The sequence below is a fragment of the Pimephales promelas genome, chromosome 4 (genome assembly GCF_988280905.1).
Source record: "Pimephales promelas chromosome 4, fPimPro1.hap1.1, whole genome shotgun sequence".
In the NCBI taxonomy this organism is placed as follows: Eukaryota; Metazoa; Chordata; class Actinopteri; order Cypriniformes; family Leuciscidae; genus Pimephales; species Pimephales promelas.
In genome coordinates, this window is record NC_142772.1 from 17,810,757 (window position 1) to 17,829,721 (window position 18,965).

General features: G+C 36.2%; 1 protein-coding gene across 2 annotated transcripts; it reads left to right on the plus strand.

Moving 5' to 3' along the window:
* Positions 1-678: 678 nt before the first annotated feature.
* On the plus strand, positions 679-17,833 carry olfm1a (olfactomedin 1a). 2 transcript variants are annotated; one of them, XM_039669093.2, is made up of 6 exons: positions 679-1,141; positions 5,475-5,624; positions 5,751-5,906; positions 8,194-8,413; positions 14,575-14,681; positions 16,957-17,833. In XM_039669093.2, exons 1-6 carry the CDS (start codon positions 1,076-1,078, stop codon positions 17,629-17,631), a joined length of 1,374 nt encoding a protein of 457 aa, XP_039525027.1. In that variant the 5' UTR covers positions 679-1,075; the 3' UTR covers positions 17,632-17,833. The 2 variants fall into 2 exon arrangements, with proteins under 2 accessions (XP_039525027.1, XP_039525026.1); XM_039669092.2 differs by lacking the exon at positions 679-1,141 and adding an exon at positions 3,634-3,883.
* Positions 17,834-18,965: the final 1,132 nt, after the last annotated feature.

The window sequence follows — 18,965 nt, forward strand, 5'->3', positions numbered from 1 at the left end:
TCCAATGAAAGTATACTTTCAAAATACATTATGTTATTGTACAATATATAGCTGTATCATTTGTTTATTAATGTACATAAACAACAGATGTGTATATACACACACTGTATATACAGATACACTTATGATACACTTCTGGTATGTTGCTTGTATGTTTCGAAGACACTTATAATGAATTTGTAATGTACCACTTTAATATCACTAATCTAATCAAGCATGCAATTAGTCCCTACAGGCATATACTTAAAGTATGCTAAGTATACTAGAAGTTGTTCCAATTTAGCACACAAAAGTACACTAAATAAACTTAAAGTTTTACAATTTAATTATAATATAGTGCACAAACTCTTTATAGAACTACACAATTAGTTGTTTCAAAATAGCACACTTCAAGTTACAGTAACTACTTAATAACCCACTTGAAGTATTAGTCTTGCTAGTACACTTAGCATTTTTATTGATTTTTTTTTTTTTTTCACCAGGGATACCCAAGGAGGAGTCTCCATGGCAACCTCGCCACACTTTTTATTATCCTTTAGTCAAACCCTGGCACTTCTGCTGTGAACTGTGCTGTTCCTCACACTGAGAGCTCATGTCCAACAGTGATAGCTCAAGTGCGCGCTCTCCACTCAGCTTCTCACTCTGCGCGCGCGCTGCTCGTGTCCCTCTGATACGTTTCTTGAATTTCCCACTTCAGTCCGTGTCACATCCGGTACAGCACCACTGCTTGGCCCCGCTTCTCAAATTTCCTGCCCACACCTTCCCTCTCGTATTAACCAAGCCAAGTTTGTCCAGTGATGAAGTAATATTTTTCGCAGCTTTCGTGCACATCCCTACATTCGCGATCGGATCGGTGGTCCAGGAGGAAAGAGGACGAGGAGGCGTCGAGGAGCTGAGATGAGATAAATATGCAAAGAGACGCATCTGTAAACCATTCCAATCTTATTTTCCCATTATTTTGGCGCTGAATTAAATCATAGCCTTTACGCAATTTCAAGAGGAGAGAGCCGGACAGCTGGACAGAAAACAGCTCTGCATGTGATATCTTCGGATCAGGTGGCATCGGCAGCAGAAGATGCAGCCTGCAAGCAAGCTCCTGAGTCTCACCCTCCTCGTACTGATGGGCACTGAACTCACCCAAGTAGGTTTATAAACGCCATTTTCAGCCCACATCTCGGGCTAATTAGGCAGATATGCTCAAAATAAGCCAGTTTCATGTATTATCATAAGCGCAGATTAATCTATTGGGCAGCAAAGATCGGGATGGTCTGATATGATAAACCACATTTAGAAGAAAATCACACCGGGGTTTCTCGTATCTCGAGCCTTTGTACCACATGGCTATAGAGGGGTTATTTTATAGTAACTTTTATGTAGGTTATTGTGCATGTTAATGAATGTGATTTCATAGTAATAGTTGACAGTATTATGTTTTAAAGATAAATGCCTCTTGGAAGCAGTGAAGTCTGTTTGTGTGAGTGATCATCAGTATCATTGTATCATTTGTATGATTATTCCTATTCAAGATAAAACACTCCAGGGCTTGTGCAGTGTATTCTCATTATCCACACTGTGATTGTCTCTGACAGTCTACAATCTCACTTTGAAGACAGAAATAGCAAGCAAATTGCTTTCTCCACAGTCATGATGTTTCTCTTCAGTAGCCTAACTGTTTTTTTTTTCTCTCACGCCTTTGACATTTTGTTGGTGAGTTAATCAAATAGGAAAAAAAAGCTTTACAGAAGCAGCAAGGTCATTTGCTTTTACAGAAAAATAATTTAGCCTCTTTTCATTAATCGAATAGGCTGTTTGTTCTGTGAAAGAAACCAAATGCAAGTATTGCTTTTCTTCATTTTTTCTTTCATTAGGCTTTTTCATTATTGTTATTTCACCTATAATACAAGCTAGAAAACATGCTAAAATTATGCCAGTTTATGAACTGTGAATTTATTGTATGATTAGTTTAACTGAATTAGTTGTCTGAAACTAAGTGCCCTGTGCCATGAATTGTAATATACCCCAAATTATAAATCACTGAAGAAAAAAAAGAAAAAAAAAAAACTTGTTTCATTTGATAAAAAATGCAGATTGATACAAAATTGATATATATAGAAGCACTTCATATTACAGAATGCTTATAAATTCAAAAGTAAAACATCATTTTATATGATACTAATCTTGAACTAATCTTTAATCAAAATAAGTTGATTTGCATGTTATTATTTTATAAAATTGCTCAAAACGTTCGTAAATATGATTGACCTGCATAGGAAGGAAATTTCTCATGTGTAAATCGTTGACCTATCAGGTATTCCCCCTTTTGTGTTAGTGCAGGTGAAAACAAATGTTGCTAGCCAAAGTCACTAAAAGGTACAGAAAATGAAGATGATAGAGAGGAAAAAGATGTTCTTAAATTAAATCTGTTATTTGTCACCATGTCCATTAGGAACATGTCTATGGTGTATGTGTAGCCAAGTACAAGATTAAAAAAGTAATTATCTAGTGTATGCTGGGCAAGGGCTGGTGGGTGGCATGGGATCTGATTGGAACTTGTCCAAGATACAAATGTTAAAAAATGAGAAGGAAACCTATACTGCCCTCTTTTGGTCAAATAATATCATGACATGCTGAAATACAATTTGTCATCTAGCTATCCTTTCAAAATTCCCCTGTTCAGAAGTGACTCATAAATGGTACTCATAAAGCACTGTTTTAAAGTGTGCATAAGTGAGTTATCTTTTTAATCTAACATCTGCTGACATTTTAGTGTTGAATTACATGCTCAGTGAGCATTAACAATCAACTTTATTCTATCTAGCACATAATGTGTGTGTTGCATACCGTGGACAGTCGATGTAGCCTACTTTTGTAATCGTTACTAGCTATTTCACCGATGATGCGCAATACACAGCGCGCTGCGCGCGTTATAATGTCTTCTCGCATAAACCAAATTTGATATTGTCTCCTGCACATTTGACAGCCCCCGTGTCTATGTGTGTTATGTAGGCTAAATTTGTAAAAATAAATAAATAAATAAATAAATAACAGTAGCCTTTATGGATGTTTTGCCGTTTCCGTTCAATAGAATGCGCCTTTCTGTTCGTGACCATCTATTTAGCACATATTCTGAAAAACCTGTAGTCCGTTATCCAACTTGATTACACTTGATTACACTTTTTAAATATTTAGTTACTTTAAGTTACTTATTAATATGTACTTACTTATTAAGACATCACTCTCTGTCTGCATCAAAGAGGCGGCTCGCTCTTGCAGTAGGCTAAGACTATTTAGAAGCAGAGTGCAATCTTGTCTAAGTTGTTTTAAGTAAGCTGTCAGTGTGAGTATCGTGATACTAAGGAAAACTTTGTACTTGCTCAGTGATTTCGTTCGTGCGTCGAGCGCCAGGGGGAGGTTTGTGATATTTATGAATATTTCACCAATACTGGCTGGGCGGGGGCACAGAACCAATGAGATGAGATCGTCTGCTGAACTGCCGTCGTTCGTTATTCGCGTGAAGAGAGGAGACAGCACAGCACTCTGCTTAGAAACCGAGAGAGCTTGCGTAATTATAAAGTTTAGTATAGTATAGGTGCGAGCAGAAACGTCCGAGATGAATTCATTTACACTGAGTGCTTTACAAAAGCACATCACCTCTGTCAGTAGCGCAGGTTACCAGCACAGTTCTCTACTGGAATGTGTATAATGAAGGTTACTGGGAAAGAGAAGAGCAGAGATGTCGGTGCCTTTGCTGAAAATTGGAGTAGTGCTCAGCACGATGGCAATGATCACCAACTGGATGTCGCAAACGTTGCCCTCTCTAGTTGGTCTGAATAGCACCAAATTAAGCGTGGCACCTCCGGGTGTGCCGGACCGGAGCACTGGCGTGAGTTTCCTTATTCTCTTTGTTGTTCAATTTAGACAATATGAGCTGCAAAAATATGTGAAATTATTATTTATACGTTACAAATGGTTGTTCTATTTGAATAATGCATGTTATAAAATGAAAAAAAAAATGTAATTCATACAGTACAGGCTATAAAAGACATTCCAATTCTATTCAAAAGAACAAAAAATAATTAGTTTTACGTTGTAGATTATATGCTAATATCATGTATTATTCAGGATGCATAGTATTCTTTTAAGTATGCTACTGTTCATTGGAGAGTAACATAAACCATTATTATTTAGAATTGTGGATTGAAGTATATGGTATTACCCTGTGATATCATTACCATGGTAGTACCATGGTATTTTCTTTTTATAGGGAGAGTTTCAGTCTGCAACGATTTAAGTGTTTAATGTTTCAGATTCTGATTTTGTGCATCAGATTTAAACCTGATAAAGAGATGCATAACATTGGATATCAATACAAATGAACCTGAAAAAAACTAAAACTGCAGGTGATTATTGACTTTGAGTGGGTTTGTAGTCTTGGGTGATTGTTATCTACCTATATAACCTATGTAAATGCTGTGTTGAAATTTATACTATTTAAATCAGTTATTTGTGAGCAAGACAAATATACTATCTTTTCTACATTTGTTTAAATATATGCCTTCACCATTCATTGTGCTATTATGGTAAGCTCTATCCTCACACAATAAAAACAATAGATTGTATTTTAATCTGAATTCAGCATTACAGGAACAGCAGACTTACAAAGATGTTCCTTAGATTTAATAAAAAGTGCTTTCTGTCCGCTCTGGTTTTGAATATGGATTATTCATTAGATTATTCAGGATTAGGGCAAGACATACGGAAACGCTCACTCTTCCAGATGGCTCTTTTATGTAAAACCACTGGGTCATAAAATCCGACCCCTTCGAGAAAATACCATTTCACATCAAAGCACCAATTATGAAATTCCTCAGAAAACGGTATTTTGTCAGTATATATTGACCACTAATACACTGAGAGATGAGAGTGTGTGAAAGAGTGAGAGATAGAGAGAGGAAACTGAGACTATACTGTAGCTTGGCTCAATAACAAGTTTCCTTATACAGTATAAGTTTCCTCACAGTGTGACACATTACTGATTTGTCTATCATTTTCATCTCAGTTTGAATAAATCTCATGCTTCCAAGATTAGAAAATCGTTCTTACAATCCCAAAACCTTCATCTATATCAGCCAGCTAAATAACATTACCTCAGTGACATACTTCAGCAGAAAAGCAAAAGCAACACTCCATAAACCATACTCACCAAGTGTTTAAAGAAACACGTGATTGATTATTGTAAGATTATTGCAACATACACATTAAGACATTTCATAAGAAACGCAAGAATTGGCATGACCGTTTCCGTCAACTATCTAGAAAACTCTTCCGGTCTGACCCTTGTGTAAGTGTTCAGGCAATTAACCTTCCCAAAGAATGCAGTCAGTGGAAGAAAGGGTACATTTTTACAAAGCTGCAACAGCACATCCCGATCAGTCACTGACCTTTTTTTCCTCTTGGTTTTGCCCCTTGTCCAGGTGCTGCCTGCTAACCCCGAGGAGTCGTGGCAGGTGTACAGCTCAGCGCAAGACAGTGAGGGCAGGTGTGTGTGCACTGTTGTGGCCCCTCAGCAGACCATGTGTTCACGGGACGCCAGGACCAAACAACTGAGACAGCTCTTGGAAAAAGTAACCTTTGAAATAATCCACACACACACACATATCCACACAAAAAATAGCTCACTTTCATAGATCTTTTCGGCAGGGCCATCACCCAGCACATGGATTATTACTTGTCTATATGTTCTCTTTCAGGTCCAGAATATGACTCAGTCCATCCAGAGTCTTGACCAGAGGACCCAGAAAGACCTGGAGTATGTGCAAAGAATGGAGGTGCAGTTGAAAGGCCTGGAATCTAAGTTCAAACAGGTGGAGGAAAGCCACAAGCAGAATATCGCAAAGCAATACAAGGTGTGTACAAATATATGAACTCATCCAAATATTCTTCACCATGGTTATTCCATTTATAAATGTCATATTTAATTTGTAACCGCAAATGAAAAAAAATGTTTCCCATTTACAAAAAGGTTAACTCACTTATTTAATTCCGCTCCCAACACTGGCCTTTAACATTACATTAACTGATCGATCTTTGAGAAAACAACTGAGCATATTAATTTTCTGTATATCTGTATGCCAAGTGAGCTCAGAATATTTGTTATGAATGATTTCTCCTCCTGAGTGGATGACACAGGCATTTTCCACCAGAAGTGAATTACAAACTATGATTCATTTTCCATCTTAGGTATTGTTAGCTGCCTGATATCAATTGCATCTGCATGCTAATGAGGCCGGTGCTATTTTTCGAAATGGAGGCGCAGTGATTTGTTGCGCATTGCAATTTTCAGTGCTTATCAAGCTCCCAAAGTGACATAGATTTTATAGATCTGTCTAGCACAGTCTTTTAGGTCCTTCAGCATCATCTGGCCAATCAAAGTCTTTTAAAAGAAAAAAAGCGCATTGGACATTTAGTTTTTGTTAAAGGGAATATGATAATGGTCAGGAATGTGTACACAAATCTGGCAGGTCAGAAGGCCAGTGTTGGCAGCATCTATTTTTCATTTAGCAAGTAAGAAAATTACTCAAAAGATTTTAAGGCTTGACCTTTAAAGATTTATTACTTGATAGCATCAAATATTTGGATGCAATCACTGGGAAATGTCACCGTATACACTGTCATGATCTTTATACCAGAGCCAGCGCTGTTCACTCTTAGAAGTTCAGGTGCATATATACAAACATGGCATTTCAGCTGAAGTAGGAAAACATAAGGAAATTAATTTGATAAATGGAATCAAAGGACTTGGGAAATGCATTTTTTTTTGATTGGACAAAGATTATTTTACACTCTATGATTACAGTACAATATAATACAAACATCCTTTCAAACGTTTGGGGTCAGTAAGTTTCTTTCTTTCTTTCTTTCTTTCTTTCTTTCTTTCTTTCTTTCTTTCTTTCTTTCTTTCTTTCTTTCTTTCTTTCTTTCTTTCTTTCTTTCTTTCTTTCTTTCTTTCTTTCAATTTTAAGAATGCATTTATAAAGAATGCATTACATTTATTTACAGTATGACATTTATAATATTACAAAAGATTTTCTATTTCAAATAAATGCTTTTCTCTTCAACTTTCTATTCATCGAAAAAATGTGGAAAAAAATTGATCACCATTTTCTCAACAAAATTAAGCAGCACAAATGTTTTTAACATTGATAATGTTAATTACATTGCTCTTGAGGAGCAAATCAGCATATTGGAATGATTTCCGAATAATCATGTAACACTGAAGTCTGGAGTAATGATTCTGAAAATTCAGCTTTGCCATTACAGGAATAAACTATATATATATACATATATATAAAGACTTAAAATTATAATATTTCATAATGTGACTGAATATATAATATTTAAAGATATTTACCTGGCTCTTGACTTTTTTAATGGTAGTGTGGGTGTATATCTTAATCTATGTCCTCATTTATGTGCATAAACTTCCATCATGATTATTTGCAAATCTGCAAATAATTTCAACCATGCATTTGTGTGTTAGTTCATCCTATTTAATTATTTTTCATATGAAATGTGTTGCATTATTTCTGTACATGCAGCTGTATCTGTGAAAATGTGTGTATTAGAAAGGCTAGCGAGTTAGCTATTCAACAAAATTTTATTTTCTTGCTTGCAGGGCTAACTTTATGAATTAAATCAAAGCTGCAGAGACTGAAGAACAAGTTCAATCCCATTGTAATCCTCAGCTGGTCAACTGATCGCATCATTCAGTTTATTTTAAATATAAAGCACCTTTGAATTCTGTTTGCGCTCTTTTTGTGCATGCCACTATTGCAGCCTTCCTTGAGTAGATTTTCTTATGTCACGACATCTTCTCCATGTCTTTTCCTAATTCAGATTTGTTTATGCACATTTGGATATTTTGAAACAAAGAGAAACTATTGTTGTATGTGAAGCATGTAACCTTCGACACCTTGCATTTTAAACGTTGGAAAATAAAGAGAGTTTTTTTCAAATTTTTGCTGGTGTACTGAGAACTTGTTTTATGCCATGTTGAACTCTACATCTGTTTTGCTAGGCACACTCAGAAATCACGATAGGGTAGGCAGAGAGGGCAAGTGCAGGGAAAGACAGGTGTTTGGACGCAATCGTTGCACGCATGCCTACTGAACCAAGCCTATTTTAACCTTTCAGGCCATAAAAGCGAAAATGGAGGAACTTAGGCCAATGATACCAGTGTTGGAGGAATACAAGGCCGATGCAAAATTGGTAATGCAGTTTAAAGAGGAGGTCAAGAATCTGACATCAGTGCTAAATGAACTGCAGGAGGAGATCGGGGCCTTTGACTACGAGGAGCTTCACAACAGGGTGTCTAATCTTGAGGAGAGGCTCCGTGCATGCATGCAAAAATTAGGTAGGATGAGATTGAGCACAAACACAAACAACCTCAACATTTCATTGCATAATATTACGACTGTGCACAAGAAGAACAATTTGTTTTTATTACACACACACACACACACACACACACTTTAGCATGCATGATAATAAGATATTTCTTGTAAGATATTTCACTTTTTTCCATTTGAACAGCCCAGAAAACCCAGCTAGAAAAATATATGAAGAGTTCAGATGCAAAAGCCTCTAAATGCCATTTGAAATTTTCTTCTTTAATGATGATTTTTATCAAGCTTGTATATTTAAGTTCAGTGATTTCACTTAAATTGCAATGATAATTACCTATTAATTGTTATTTAAGTGAAATTACTGAACTTAAATATACAAGTTTGATAAAAATCATCATTAAAGAAGAAAATTTCAAATGGTATTTAGAGGCTTTTGCATCTGAACTCTTCATATATTGGTGTTGCTTTTATACAGTTATATTAAAAAAGTAAAAACAGCAGGAATAAAGGTACACCACATTATCAGTACACAGAGCTAATAATCTAGCGTTATTATGTTTGTGTTAATGCAAATTCAAGATACTTCCCTTCAGATACAATGGTCCTGACTCAGTGAATGATGATTGAGCAAAACACAGTAATTTACCGTTCTGCTTGGAGGCATTAGCATGCTGAATCTACACAACACAATGTGTGCGCCGCTCCTTCCTTTATCCCTGTCACTTTCCCTGTTTGAAATGCTGTATCTCAGCATAGCTAATCTGATACAGATAGTAGCAGCAGAATCAGATGTTGCCTTATTCTAAAATGAGGAATGGATCTCATATGGATGTTAGACACAGACGTGACTAATGAGAAGCTGCTCTAACAAAATGCCGTTGGGCCCACCTGAGCCATGGCATGAATTCATAGTGACTTTACAGGTAAATTAAATAACGTTATCAAAATCAGTATGACAGGACACAGTCTTTGGCATGTGTATGATTTATAGACAACGGTGAAATGTAAGTTTTCCACAGAAGTTTTAATGACTGTTCATACATCGGAATATAGGTCAGAAGTAACAATAGAGAATTGCTCTTCTTTTGTGGAGCATTTATTTTAGATTCAGACGAATAACAGATTTATAACTCATGCATAATGCAAAGGCAGCCTTACTTTGATTGATTAAAGGGGTACAGCATGCAAGGTTTGGTGCTTAACAATACATACCAAAAAAAGAGCTGCACCCTCGAGTTTTCCACTGAGCCAAAAGCTACTTGCCGTGATAAAGAGAGCCATCTAAATATGATCATGGGATTCTAATGAAAGATTGCTATTCCCAGTACAGTAATCTCCTGGCTGCATGAATTTCTAATGCTGCATTACGCAAAGGAGTTAAATCACTGGATGAAAAAAAAAAAAAAAAAAAAAACACTGATAATTTCTACACCAGTGCAATATAAATGAAATGGCCTTAATTGTAGTCAATAATGTTTTGAGAAGCAAGCTATTTTTGGACTGTTTACCATAAAATGGCAAGCATTTTTAACAGTGTCCTGCAATATGATGTTATAATACATCAAAACATATTTTAAACCATTTTCAGTTATTACTATTACCTGTAATAGGTTATATTAATTGAAATGCTTCAATATATTGTATTATATTTTGAAATAAGTATATTATGCTCACTAAGGCTGCATTTATTTAATTAAAAGTATGGTAAAAACATATATTGTGAAATATTATTCAAATTTAAAATAACCGTTTTCTATTGTAATATATTTTCCTGACTGTAATTGTATTATTTTGATGGTATTTTTTCAGTCACACAATCCTTCAGAAATTATTCTGATTTGCTGAATATGTTGATTTGATGCTCAAGAAACATTTATAATTATTATTATCAATGTTGAAAACAGTTTTGCTGCTTAATATTTTTGTGGATTGAAACTGTGACGTGATGCATTCTTTTCAGGATTATTTTGATGAATAGAAAGTTAAAAAGAACAGCATTTAATTGAAACTGTAAAATTTTCTTTACTGTGACTTTCGATTAATTAGTCGAAATGCCCCCCCCCCCCCCAAACCCCCCCCCCCCCAATATATATATATATATATATATATATATATATATATATTTATGTTGTATTTACATACATATGTAAAATTTTATCTAAAATCTTGATTGAAAAAAGTCAACAACCATTTCCAGTTCCATTTATTAAGGTTCATATGTTGTGCCATAAATGATCCATTCAGTTGATTGCTTGAATAAAATCGGCAAGTCAACGCAAAGAGTTATTAATACATTAAAACTATTAATGGGTTCCTGCTAAGCTTCTCTAACCGATTATGTACCCAATGCCATTCCATTATGCATATTTAGCTGAAGAAACATTTAATGCCATGGCATTATGTAAATACCTGGGAAAATTACACAAACATGTTATCTGTGGAGAGCAGCTGTCACACATTAGCGATGTAGGACTATGAACTCGGTTATGCTTGCTATATATTTCAACATAATTGCATCAACAGTCAGAAATCATGTGCATGAGATCCAAGCCTTCACTATAGTCACAGTATATTCAGTTGTACCACTGTTTTGCAATCCTAGAAAAGGTACATTGCTATCCAAAATACACTAACATAAATTCAACTAACATATGGCCATCAGGTCTGGTGGAAAGATTGTCAGTTAGTCAGGCTGGTGCTTACTCAATATTGTGTGTCATACAATATCTTTGAATTCAGGTTATGGAACAGAGAATTGGGTGAAACAATCACAACTCATTCAATCCCAAAAGGATTATGGAATTGCACAGGTCAATATTAGCAGATTATGAGTAATCGTATAGAGGTCAGTCTGTTCAAGGGATTTGCAGTGCATTTAAATCAGTATTATTTGATTGCAGTGATTTTATGCCAAAGCTTGTATTTTTAAAAATATATTATATGGCCCACTGATTTTTAATTTGAAAGAAGAGCACAATATAAAATGAATAAGAGAAAACGGACAGTCATCTGGGCATGATCGCAAAATAAACCCAAACGTAAAGCAGAACGGGGGGCCGGGGGGGGGGGGGGGGGGGGGCTGGTGTTATTATGTAAGAGAAAGAGATCCATGTAATGAAACCTGATAGCCAGGTCAGTGAAATTTAAAACAGTTCTTCCACCAGAACTGGCTCCAGTTAGGTTTTATATAAAGCATCACAATGATCACATTTCAGTGTCAAGAACAGAATATTGTAACAAACATCATGGGGAAACAGAGTAGTATCTATAAATGTACATTTCGTTTTAAAGCAGTTGCTATTCTCCAGTGAACTGCCAGAACAATTCAACCAGAGAGAAAGAGAAAGTGATAGAAAGGGATACAGCATCAATTCTCTGATAAAGTGACAGAAAAATAGGTCCAGAAAGAAGTATATAAATGAGAGAACACGCTTCCTTGTGAGGACTCTTACAACACTGCAGACGTCGACAGAAGTTATGCTCCAGTGCGTCTGTCTGACACTATGTCAAAACAGAGAGTATGAGAGGTTCACTGATGCCTGCAAACTTCTGCCTGAGTGCCTAACACACGGAAGAATATGACAGGAACTCTTAACGCCTCCCCCATCCACCACAAGCCCATTTACAAGTGCAGAACATTGAAGTTTAGCAGCATTTCACTCTCTCATAAGAAAGCAAAGGAGTTAAAGGAGAAAAACACGTTAAAGGAAATAGAAAAGTTCACCAAGAATAAAAAATCTTTCATCGTTTACTCACCCTCATGTCATTACAATTCTACATTCAGGATGTTCATGTTGCTCTTTTCTACGCAATGAAAGCAAATGGTGACAAAGGCTGTCAAGCTCCAGAAATGATAAAAGTAGCATTACAGGTGTCCCAACTCTTGCACTATATTCCAAGTCATTCATGCAATTTGAATATGCAAAAAATTTCAAATGTGGCATATCACATTATGAGACACATGAGAACCAATGACGTTTGGTGTCACTTACGTCAAACCTGGTGTGATACAGCCCGACGCACAATAGAATATTATTATCCTGGTTAAAACCAGACCATTCTCAGTTGTAACTGAGTTATGGTCTGGCAAAGCGTCATAGACAAATCATTTCCAGGGGGGCATCACCAATGGACGTCACGGGTAGACCTAAAACCAATCAGAGCGATGAAGGAGATGATGTACTGTATGCAGAGCGGCGGCTGGCTGAGAAACATCTCAGAGTGATGTTCTTTGCTCAGTTTTTAACAAAAAGAAAACCTTCAAATCGCTTAAAAACAGACGCGATAGCTGATTCGAACGAGTGATGTTCGACGGATCTACAAATGTAGGATACAAAATCTGCTTCAAAATCCCAGCGCTGTCGTCATCGTGTAAACCCCGCCCCAACGTTTCTGATTGGTGCCGTGATTTCGACGGATTGAAAATGGGCTTGAATGAGCAAATCTAAATTTGCTGGAAGTTTTCCCAGGCTAGAATATTATCAGTAAATAACTTAAAATATCCCCTGATGTTAAAATGGGCGAGTTCATCAAATATTTACTGCTGAACTTATATAGCAGCCCGTTCTCAACTTACGCTTTTGACCATGCGTCAACATCAGACTCATATGGCACCCTTTAGCGTCAATATGAGATGCGCCTCCTAGTGGTCCATCCCTAACTCTACCCCAGACCTAAACCTACCCGCGTCATCTAACTGATGCTAAAGGTTGCCATGCGCGTCGGATTTAGACGCATAGTCAAAAGCGTCAGTTAGATGACGCCCTAGGATGAGCATCATCTAACTGACGCTAAAGGTTGCCATGTGTGTCGGATTTAGACGCATAGTCAAAAGCGTCAGTTAGATGACACCCTAGGATGAGCATCATCTAACTGACGCTAAAGGTTGCCATGTGCGTCGGATTTAGACGCATAGTCAAAAGCGTCAGTTAGATGACACCCTAGGATGAGCATCATCTAACTGACGCTAAAGGTTGCCATGTGTGTCGGATTTAGACGCATAGTCAAAAGCGTCAGTTAGATGACGCCCTAGGATGAGCATCATCTAACTGACGCTAAAGGTTGCCATGTGTGTCGGATTTAGACGCATAGTCAAAAGCGTCAGTTAGATGACGCCCTAGGATGAGCATCATCTAACTGCTAGAGGTTGCCATGTGCGTCGGATTTAGATGCATAGTCAAAAGCGTCAGTTAGATGACGCCCTAGGATGAGCATCATCTAACTGACGCTAGAGGTTGCCATGTGCGTCGGATTTAGACGCATATATCAAAAGCGTCAGTTAGATGACGCCCTAGGATGAGCATCATCTAACTGCTAGAGGTTGCCATGTGCGTCGGATTTAGATGCATAGTCAAAAGCGTCAGTTAGATGACGCCCTAGGATGAGCATCATCTAACTGACGCTAGAGGTTGCCATGTGCGTCGGATTTAGACGCATATATCAAAAGCGTCAGTTAGATGACGCCCTAGGATGAGAATGCATTGCATAAAGCACACATTTTGGTTTGATATTGTTGGAGCTTGACAGCTTTTGGTCACCATTCACTTTCATTGCTTGGAAAAGAGCAGCATAAAAACTCTTCCAAATATTTCCTTTTGTGTTCTACTGAAGAAAAAAAAATTCTGTAACACTTTATTTTGCAGTATCCTTCTTATACGTTCCATAGTTACTAATTACTATAAATACATGCAAAAACAGACCCAATCATAAACCCTAACCCTATATTAAGTACATGAAGCTAATTAGTACTTAAATGTATAATTAAATACATTAAATACAAATGAAGAGTTCAGATGCAAAAGCCTCTAAGTGCCATTTGAAATTTTCTTCTAAAATGATCATTTTTATCAAGCTTGTATATTTAAGTTCAGTAATTTCACTTAAATGGCAATGAAGATTACCTATTAATTGTCATTTAAGTGAAAGTACTGAACTTAAATATACAAGCTTGATAAAAATAGTCATTTTAGAAGAAAATTTCAAATGGCATTTAGAGGCTTTTGCATCTGAACTCTTCAAATACACTTAAATGTATAATTAGAAAGTTATAATTACTTAAAAGTTACACTGTAACACAGACAAAAAATGACATACAGGTTTGGAACTACATGGGGGTGAGTAACTGATAAAAAATTATGAAATAAATTTGTATTTTTACTGTTATTACCAGCTTGTGGGAAGCTGACAGGAATAAGTGATGCTATAACCATGAAGACATCTGGATCAAGATATGGATCCTGGATGACGGATCCGCTTGCCCCTGACGGTGATACGAGGGTGAGTTCATAAAATCTTAACTGTCTTAACTCAATTCCTTTGGATTTTTGTGTAGGAGAAAATATCCATGATCACCGCTCATTTTAATCACAACTGGCTCTCTTCTGTTTAAGTTTTTCTTGGCTAAAACGTATTTGCCTTTGTCTTATCAGCAATCTTTTTATCCCTACAGTGTAGTTTCTTGCAAACATGCCAAGATTGTGGTTTATTAAATTACCAGCACACATTAAGATGCAAATGATAAGAGTAAATCTTGCTAGATTTCATTAGTGTGGCAGTAAAGTCATTCCCAGTAAGAGTTGAATGATGTCTGTTAATTCCTGTGTCAGTGTTTCCCACACACAAGCGTTGGTATATTGCTGTTGGTTTCATATCTTTGTTTTCACACATAGCTACTTTAGCAGTCTGTGCTAAAAACAAAAAAATATTGGAAGACTATTTAGTTCCCTGCCTTTGCAAGCTTTCTGTCTTTCTCCAATTTCTTGAACAAATCAAAAACATCCATCTTGGTTAGATGTCAGCAGCAAGTAAGTTGCTTGACAACTAATCCATGATCCCATCATATATTAATGCAACAACTTCAAAGAGGATGGCTGAAGGTGAAGCTGTGGAGTTTTTAGCCTCTTTGAGATGGATCGATCCAGTAGAAAAGCCCATAAACAGAAAGGCATCTGACCTGCAGATCTGTCTGAGCCTTAAATGATTGATGAAGGGTCAGAGAGTTGCCCTTGAGTGAAGCCTCTGATAGCCTTAGAGTGCAGCTTTCATATATTTCAGGGTCAGACCGTTTAAAAAAAAAAAAAAAAGTGCTTGTTTTAAGGATTGGGTTTTAATGCTAATATAGGCAAGTAAAAAACAAAACAAAACAAAAAAACAGACAGATAAGGACTCATACATCCTAAGGTTACATAATGACCTTGACTGTGACGAGATCAATGACATAAGATTGTCTACATTAAAGAAAAGGAAAAAATAATTACGTGTCAAGCCAAACGAATGTCATGTGGTGTAAACATTAATAACATATTTTCCTTTAACCTCGAATACATGTGAGTGTGCACATTTAGTTATTTTTTAAATAAATATAAATATATAAGGAACCATATTTAAGAAATGTATTTCAATTAATCATAAAATGACCCTATGTCACTAGACATTACAAAATCATGTTCATTTCAAATACTTATGTCACTGACAACAGTATTCCGGCCAGGATATTGTCATTAATAGTGAAGTTGCAGCCCTCAACTGATGTTGATGTCATGTTGTGTTTGGGTCTGATGCGCCACTCTCCATCTATCTACCAATCCCAAAGTCAGTAGTGTTGCAGCAATTGGGTGGCCAGCTCTACTGTAGTTACCACAAACGTGTCAGATAAAAAAAAGGTCTAAAGTTACGAATCCAAAAAAAACTTGTTATGATTCTGAAATACTTTGTGACAAAGTCCGAAATAAAACAAGGATTGATATAGGAGATGCATTTGAAAGATTGAGACGTCTGAAAACGGAGAATAATTTGTCTATCTGGCAACCTCGAGTCAGGGGGGAGGGGATACAGTACTATACAGTCATTTGAAAGTGATTGCAGTACCAGTTTTGGCCACAATCTTACATAGTTCCTTTAAGTAAAAGGTTTTTGACAAATAAAATGAATGTTTCATTTATAAATTATTCATAAATAATTAATAATTCATATTTATTAATTCATTAATGTCATTATTTTTTAGTATACCACAAGACATTTTACAACCTTGAACTCACTTTGACTTGTCACAGAAAGGTCAGATTTTCTGATAATTTAAGAGGCTTATTGATCTTGACGTAGCCATTAGGGTCTGCACCGGTCCTCTCTATGATATCATTTTATGTTTTGTTTTGTTTTGTCATGTCATGTTGATTCGTTTTGTTTCGTTTTTTCATATAATGCATTCATATGATGCATTTTGGTCTCTCCATATGACTTGGCTACTTGTTTGACAGAAGTTTTCAAATATCAAAGCCAGTGCAGCCAAAGACCATTTAATACTTTCTAATAATAATAAAAGACCATAACAAAGTGCTTAATTAGACGTTCTTCTAGAATTTAATTCTTTTAATGAGACTTTCCAGGACCTTTCATATCATTACAGTTGTCTCACCCTGACATTTTTTACCCAGTAATTTTTCAGAATTAAAAACCTCCTCGCTATAGCATGAGTCACTGTATGCATTTGTAATGCCTTTTTGAATAAATGAATAGCTACGACACTGATGCTCAATCATTTTTCCACCACCAGGTGTGGTACATGGACGGTTACCACAACAATCGCTTTGTCCGGGAATACAAGTCCATGGCCGACTTCATGTATTCGGACAACTTTACCTCCCATCGACTTCCTCACCCCTGGTCGGGCACAGGACAGGTGGTCTACAATGGCTCCATCTACTTCAATAAGTTCCAAAGCAACACCATCATCAAATTCGACTTTAAGACAGCCACCATCAGCAAGTCTGGTCAGCTGGATTACGCCGGCTTCAACAACCGCTACCACTATTCCTGGGGTGGTCACTCCGACATTGACCTAATGGTGGACGAAGGTGGGCTTTGGGCCGTGTATGCCACTAATCAAAATGCTGGAAACATTATCATCAGCAAGCTCAACCCATCAACCCTGCAGATCATCAAAAGCTACACCACCAACCACCCAAAGAGGAGCGCAGGTGAGGCTTTCATGATCTGCGGGACGCTTTATGTCACCAATGGATACTCAGGAGGGACAAAGGTCTACTATGCGTTCCATACCAACTCCTCTACTTATGAATATATCGACATCCCATTACAGAACAAGTATTCCCATATCTCCATGCTGGATTATAACCCTAGAGACAGAGCTCTTTATGCATGGAACAATGGGCACCAGGTGCTGTATAACGTCACCTTGTTCCACCTCATTCGCTCTGAGGAACTCTAAAGTGGCATTCTCCATCCGTCCAAGCTATACAGTAGGGAATTTATTACTGAAAATTAGAGTAAAGCCTAATGATTGTTCAATAAAAGAAGGCGTATCAAAAGTAATAGTTAATGGCAACATTAATGAAAAGCTGCCAAAAAATCTCTTTTTTTAAGCTCCCATAGATGATTGTGTTTGAATTTTCACTGCTAAAAAAATAAAAGATTGTATTAACTACTATTTTATTTTCTTGTACATTCAAAAATGTCGAAACATGATTAAGCAAAATTACATACAATAATACGTTTTTATTATTAAGCATACATTTTTAGTATTAAGCATAAATTGAACAAAATTTGGTTCGATTTATTCTTAAAACAAAAATAATACACACACACACACACACACACACACACATATATATATATATATATATATATGAAGAGTTCAGATGCAAAAGCCTCTAAATGCCATTTGAAATTTTCTTCTAAAATGACCATTTTTATCAAGCTTGTATATTTAAGTTCAGTAATTTCACTTAAATGACAATTAGTAGGTAATCTTCATTGCCATTTAAGGGAAATTACTGAACTTAAATATACAAGCTTGATAAAAATGATCATTTTAGAAGAAAATTTCAAATGGCACTTAGAGGCTTTTGCATCTGAACTCTTCATATACAGGCTGAACATCAGCATTTAGGCTTCAAAATTTATAAAAGTGGTGTTCATCTGTGAAAATGAAGTTGATGGACAAAATGAGTAAGAATCATAAACTTTTGTTCATCACAGAGCTTAATTTTTGCAATAATCCTTTTGGGGGTGGGGGGATGCTATAGTAATGCTATAACAGTCGGTTGGTTTAGTATTACCTTTAAAGATGAACTGAACTGAAATTTGAGAAAAGGTGATATAACAGATGTATTTTATTTATTCTCATTGGTACAATTTTTAAAATGGCAGAATTTGTTAAAAGGGATAAAATGGTACATTGAAAGTGTTGTTTTTGTTACACGGGCGCCGCCATGTTGGATTTCAACATTCGACTACGATTTCTAAATTTCAAATGGCACTTAGAGGCTTTTGCATCTGAACTCTTCATATATATATCTATATATATATCTATATCTATATATATATATATATATATATATATATATATATACATACAGTATACTTGTACAGCTTACAAACATGATTCAATTACATAGTAGAGGGCATTGAAGCCTGATGAAAGAAAGATGTCATTAAGTTACCCAGTTACAGTATGTTCTTTGTATTGAGAGCAATCAAAACTATTTAACATCAACTAAAGGCACTGACTGTTGGAGGCAATCTGTTAAAGAACTGCAGTGT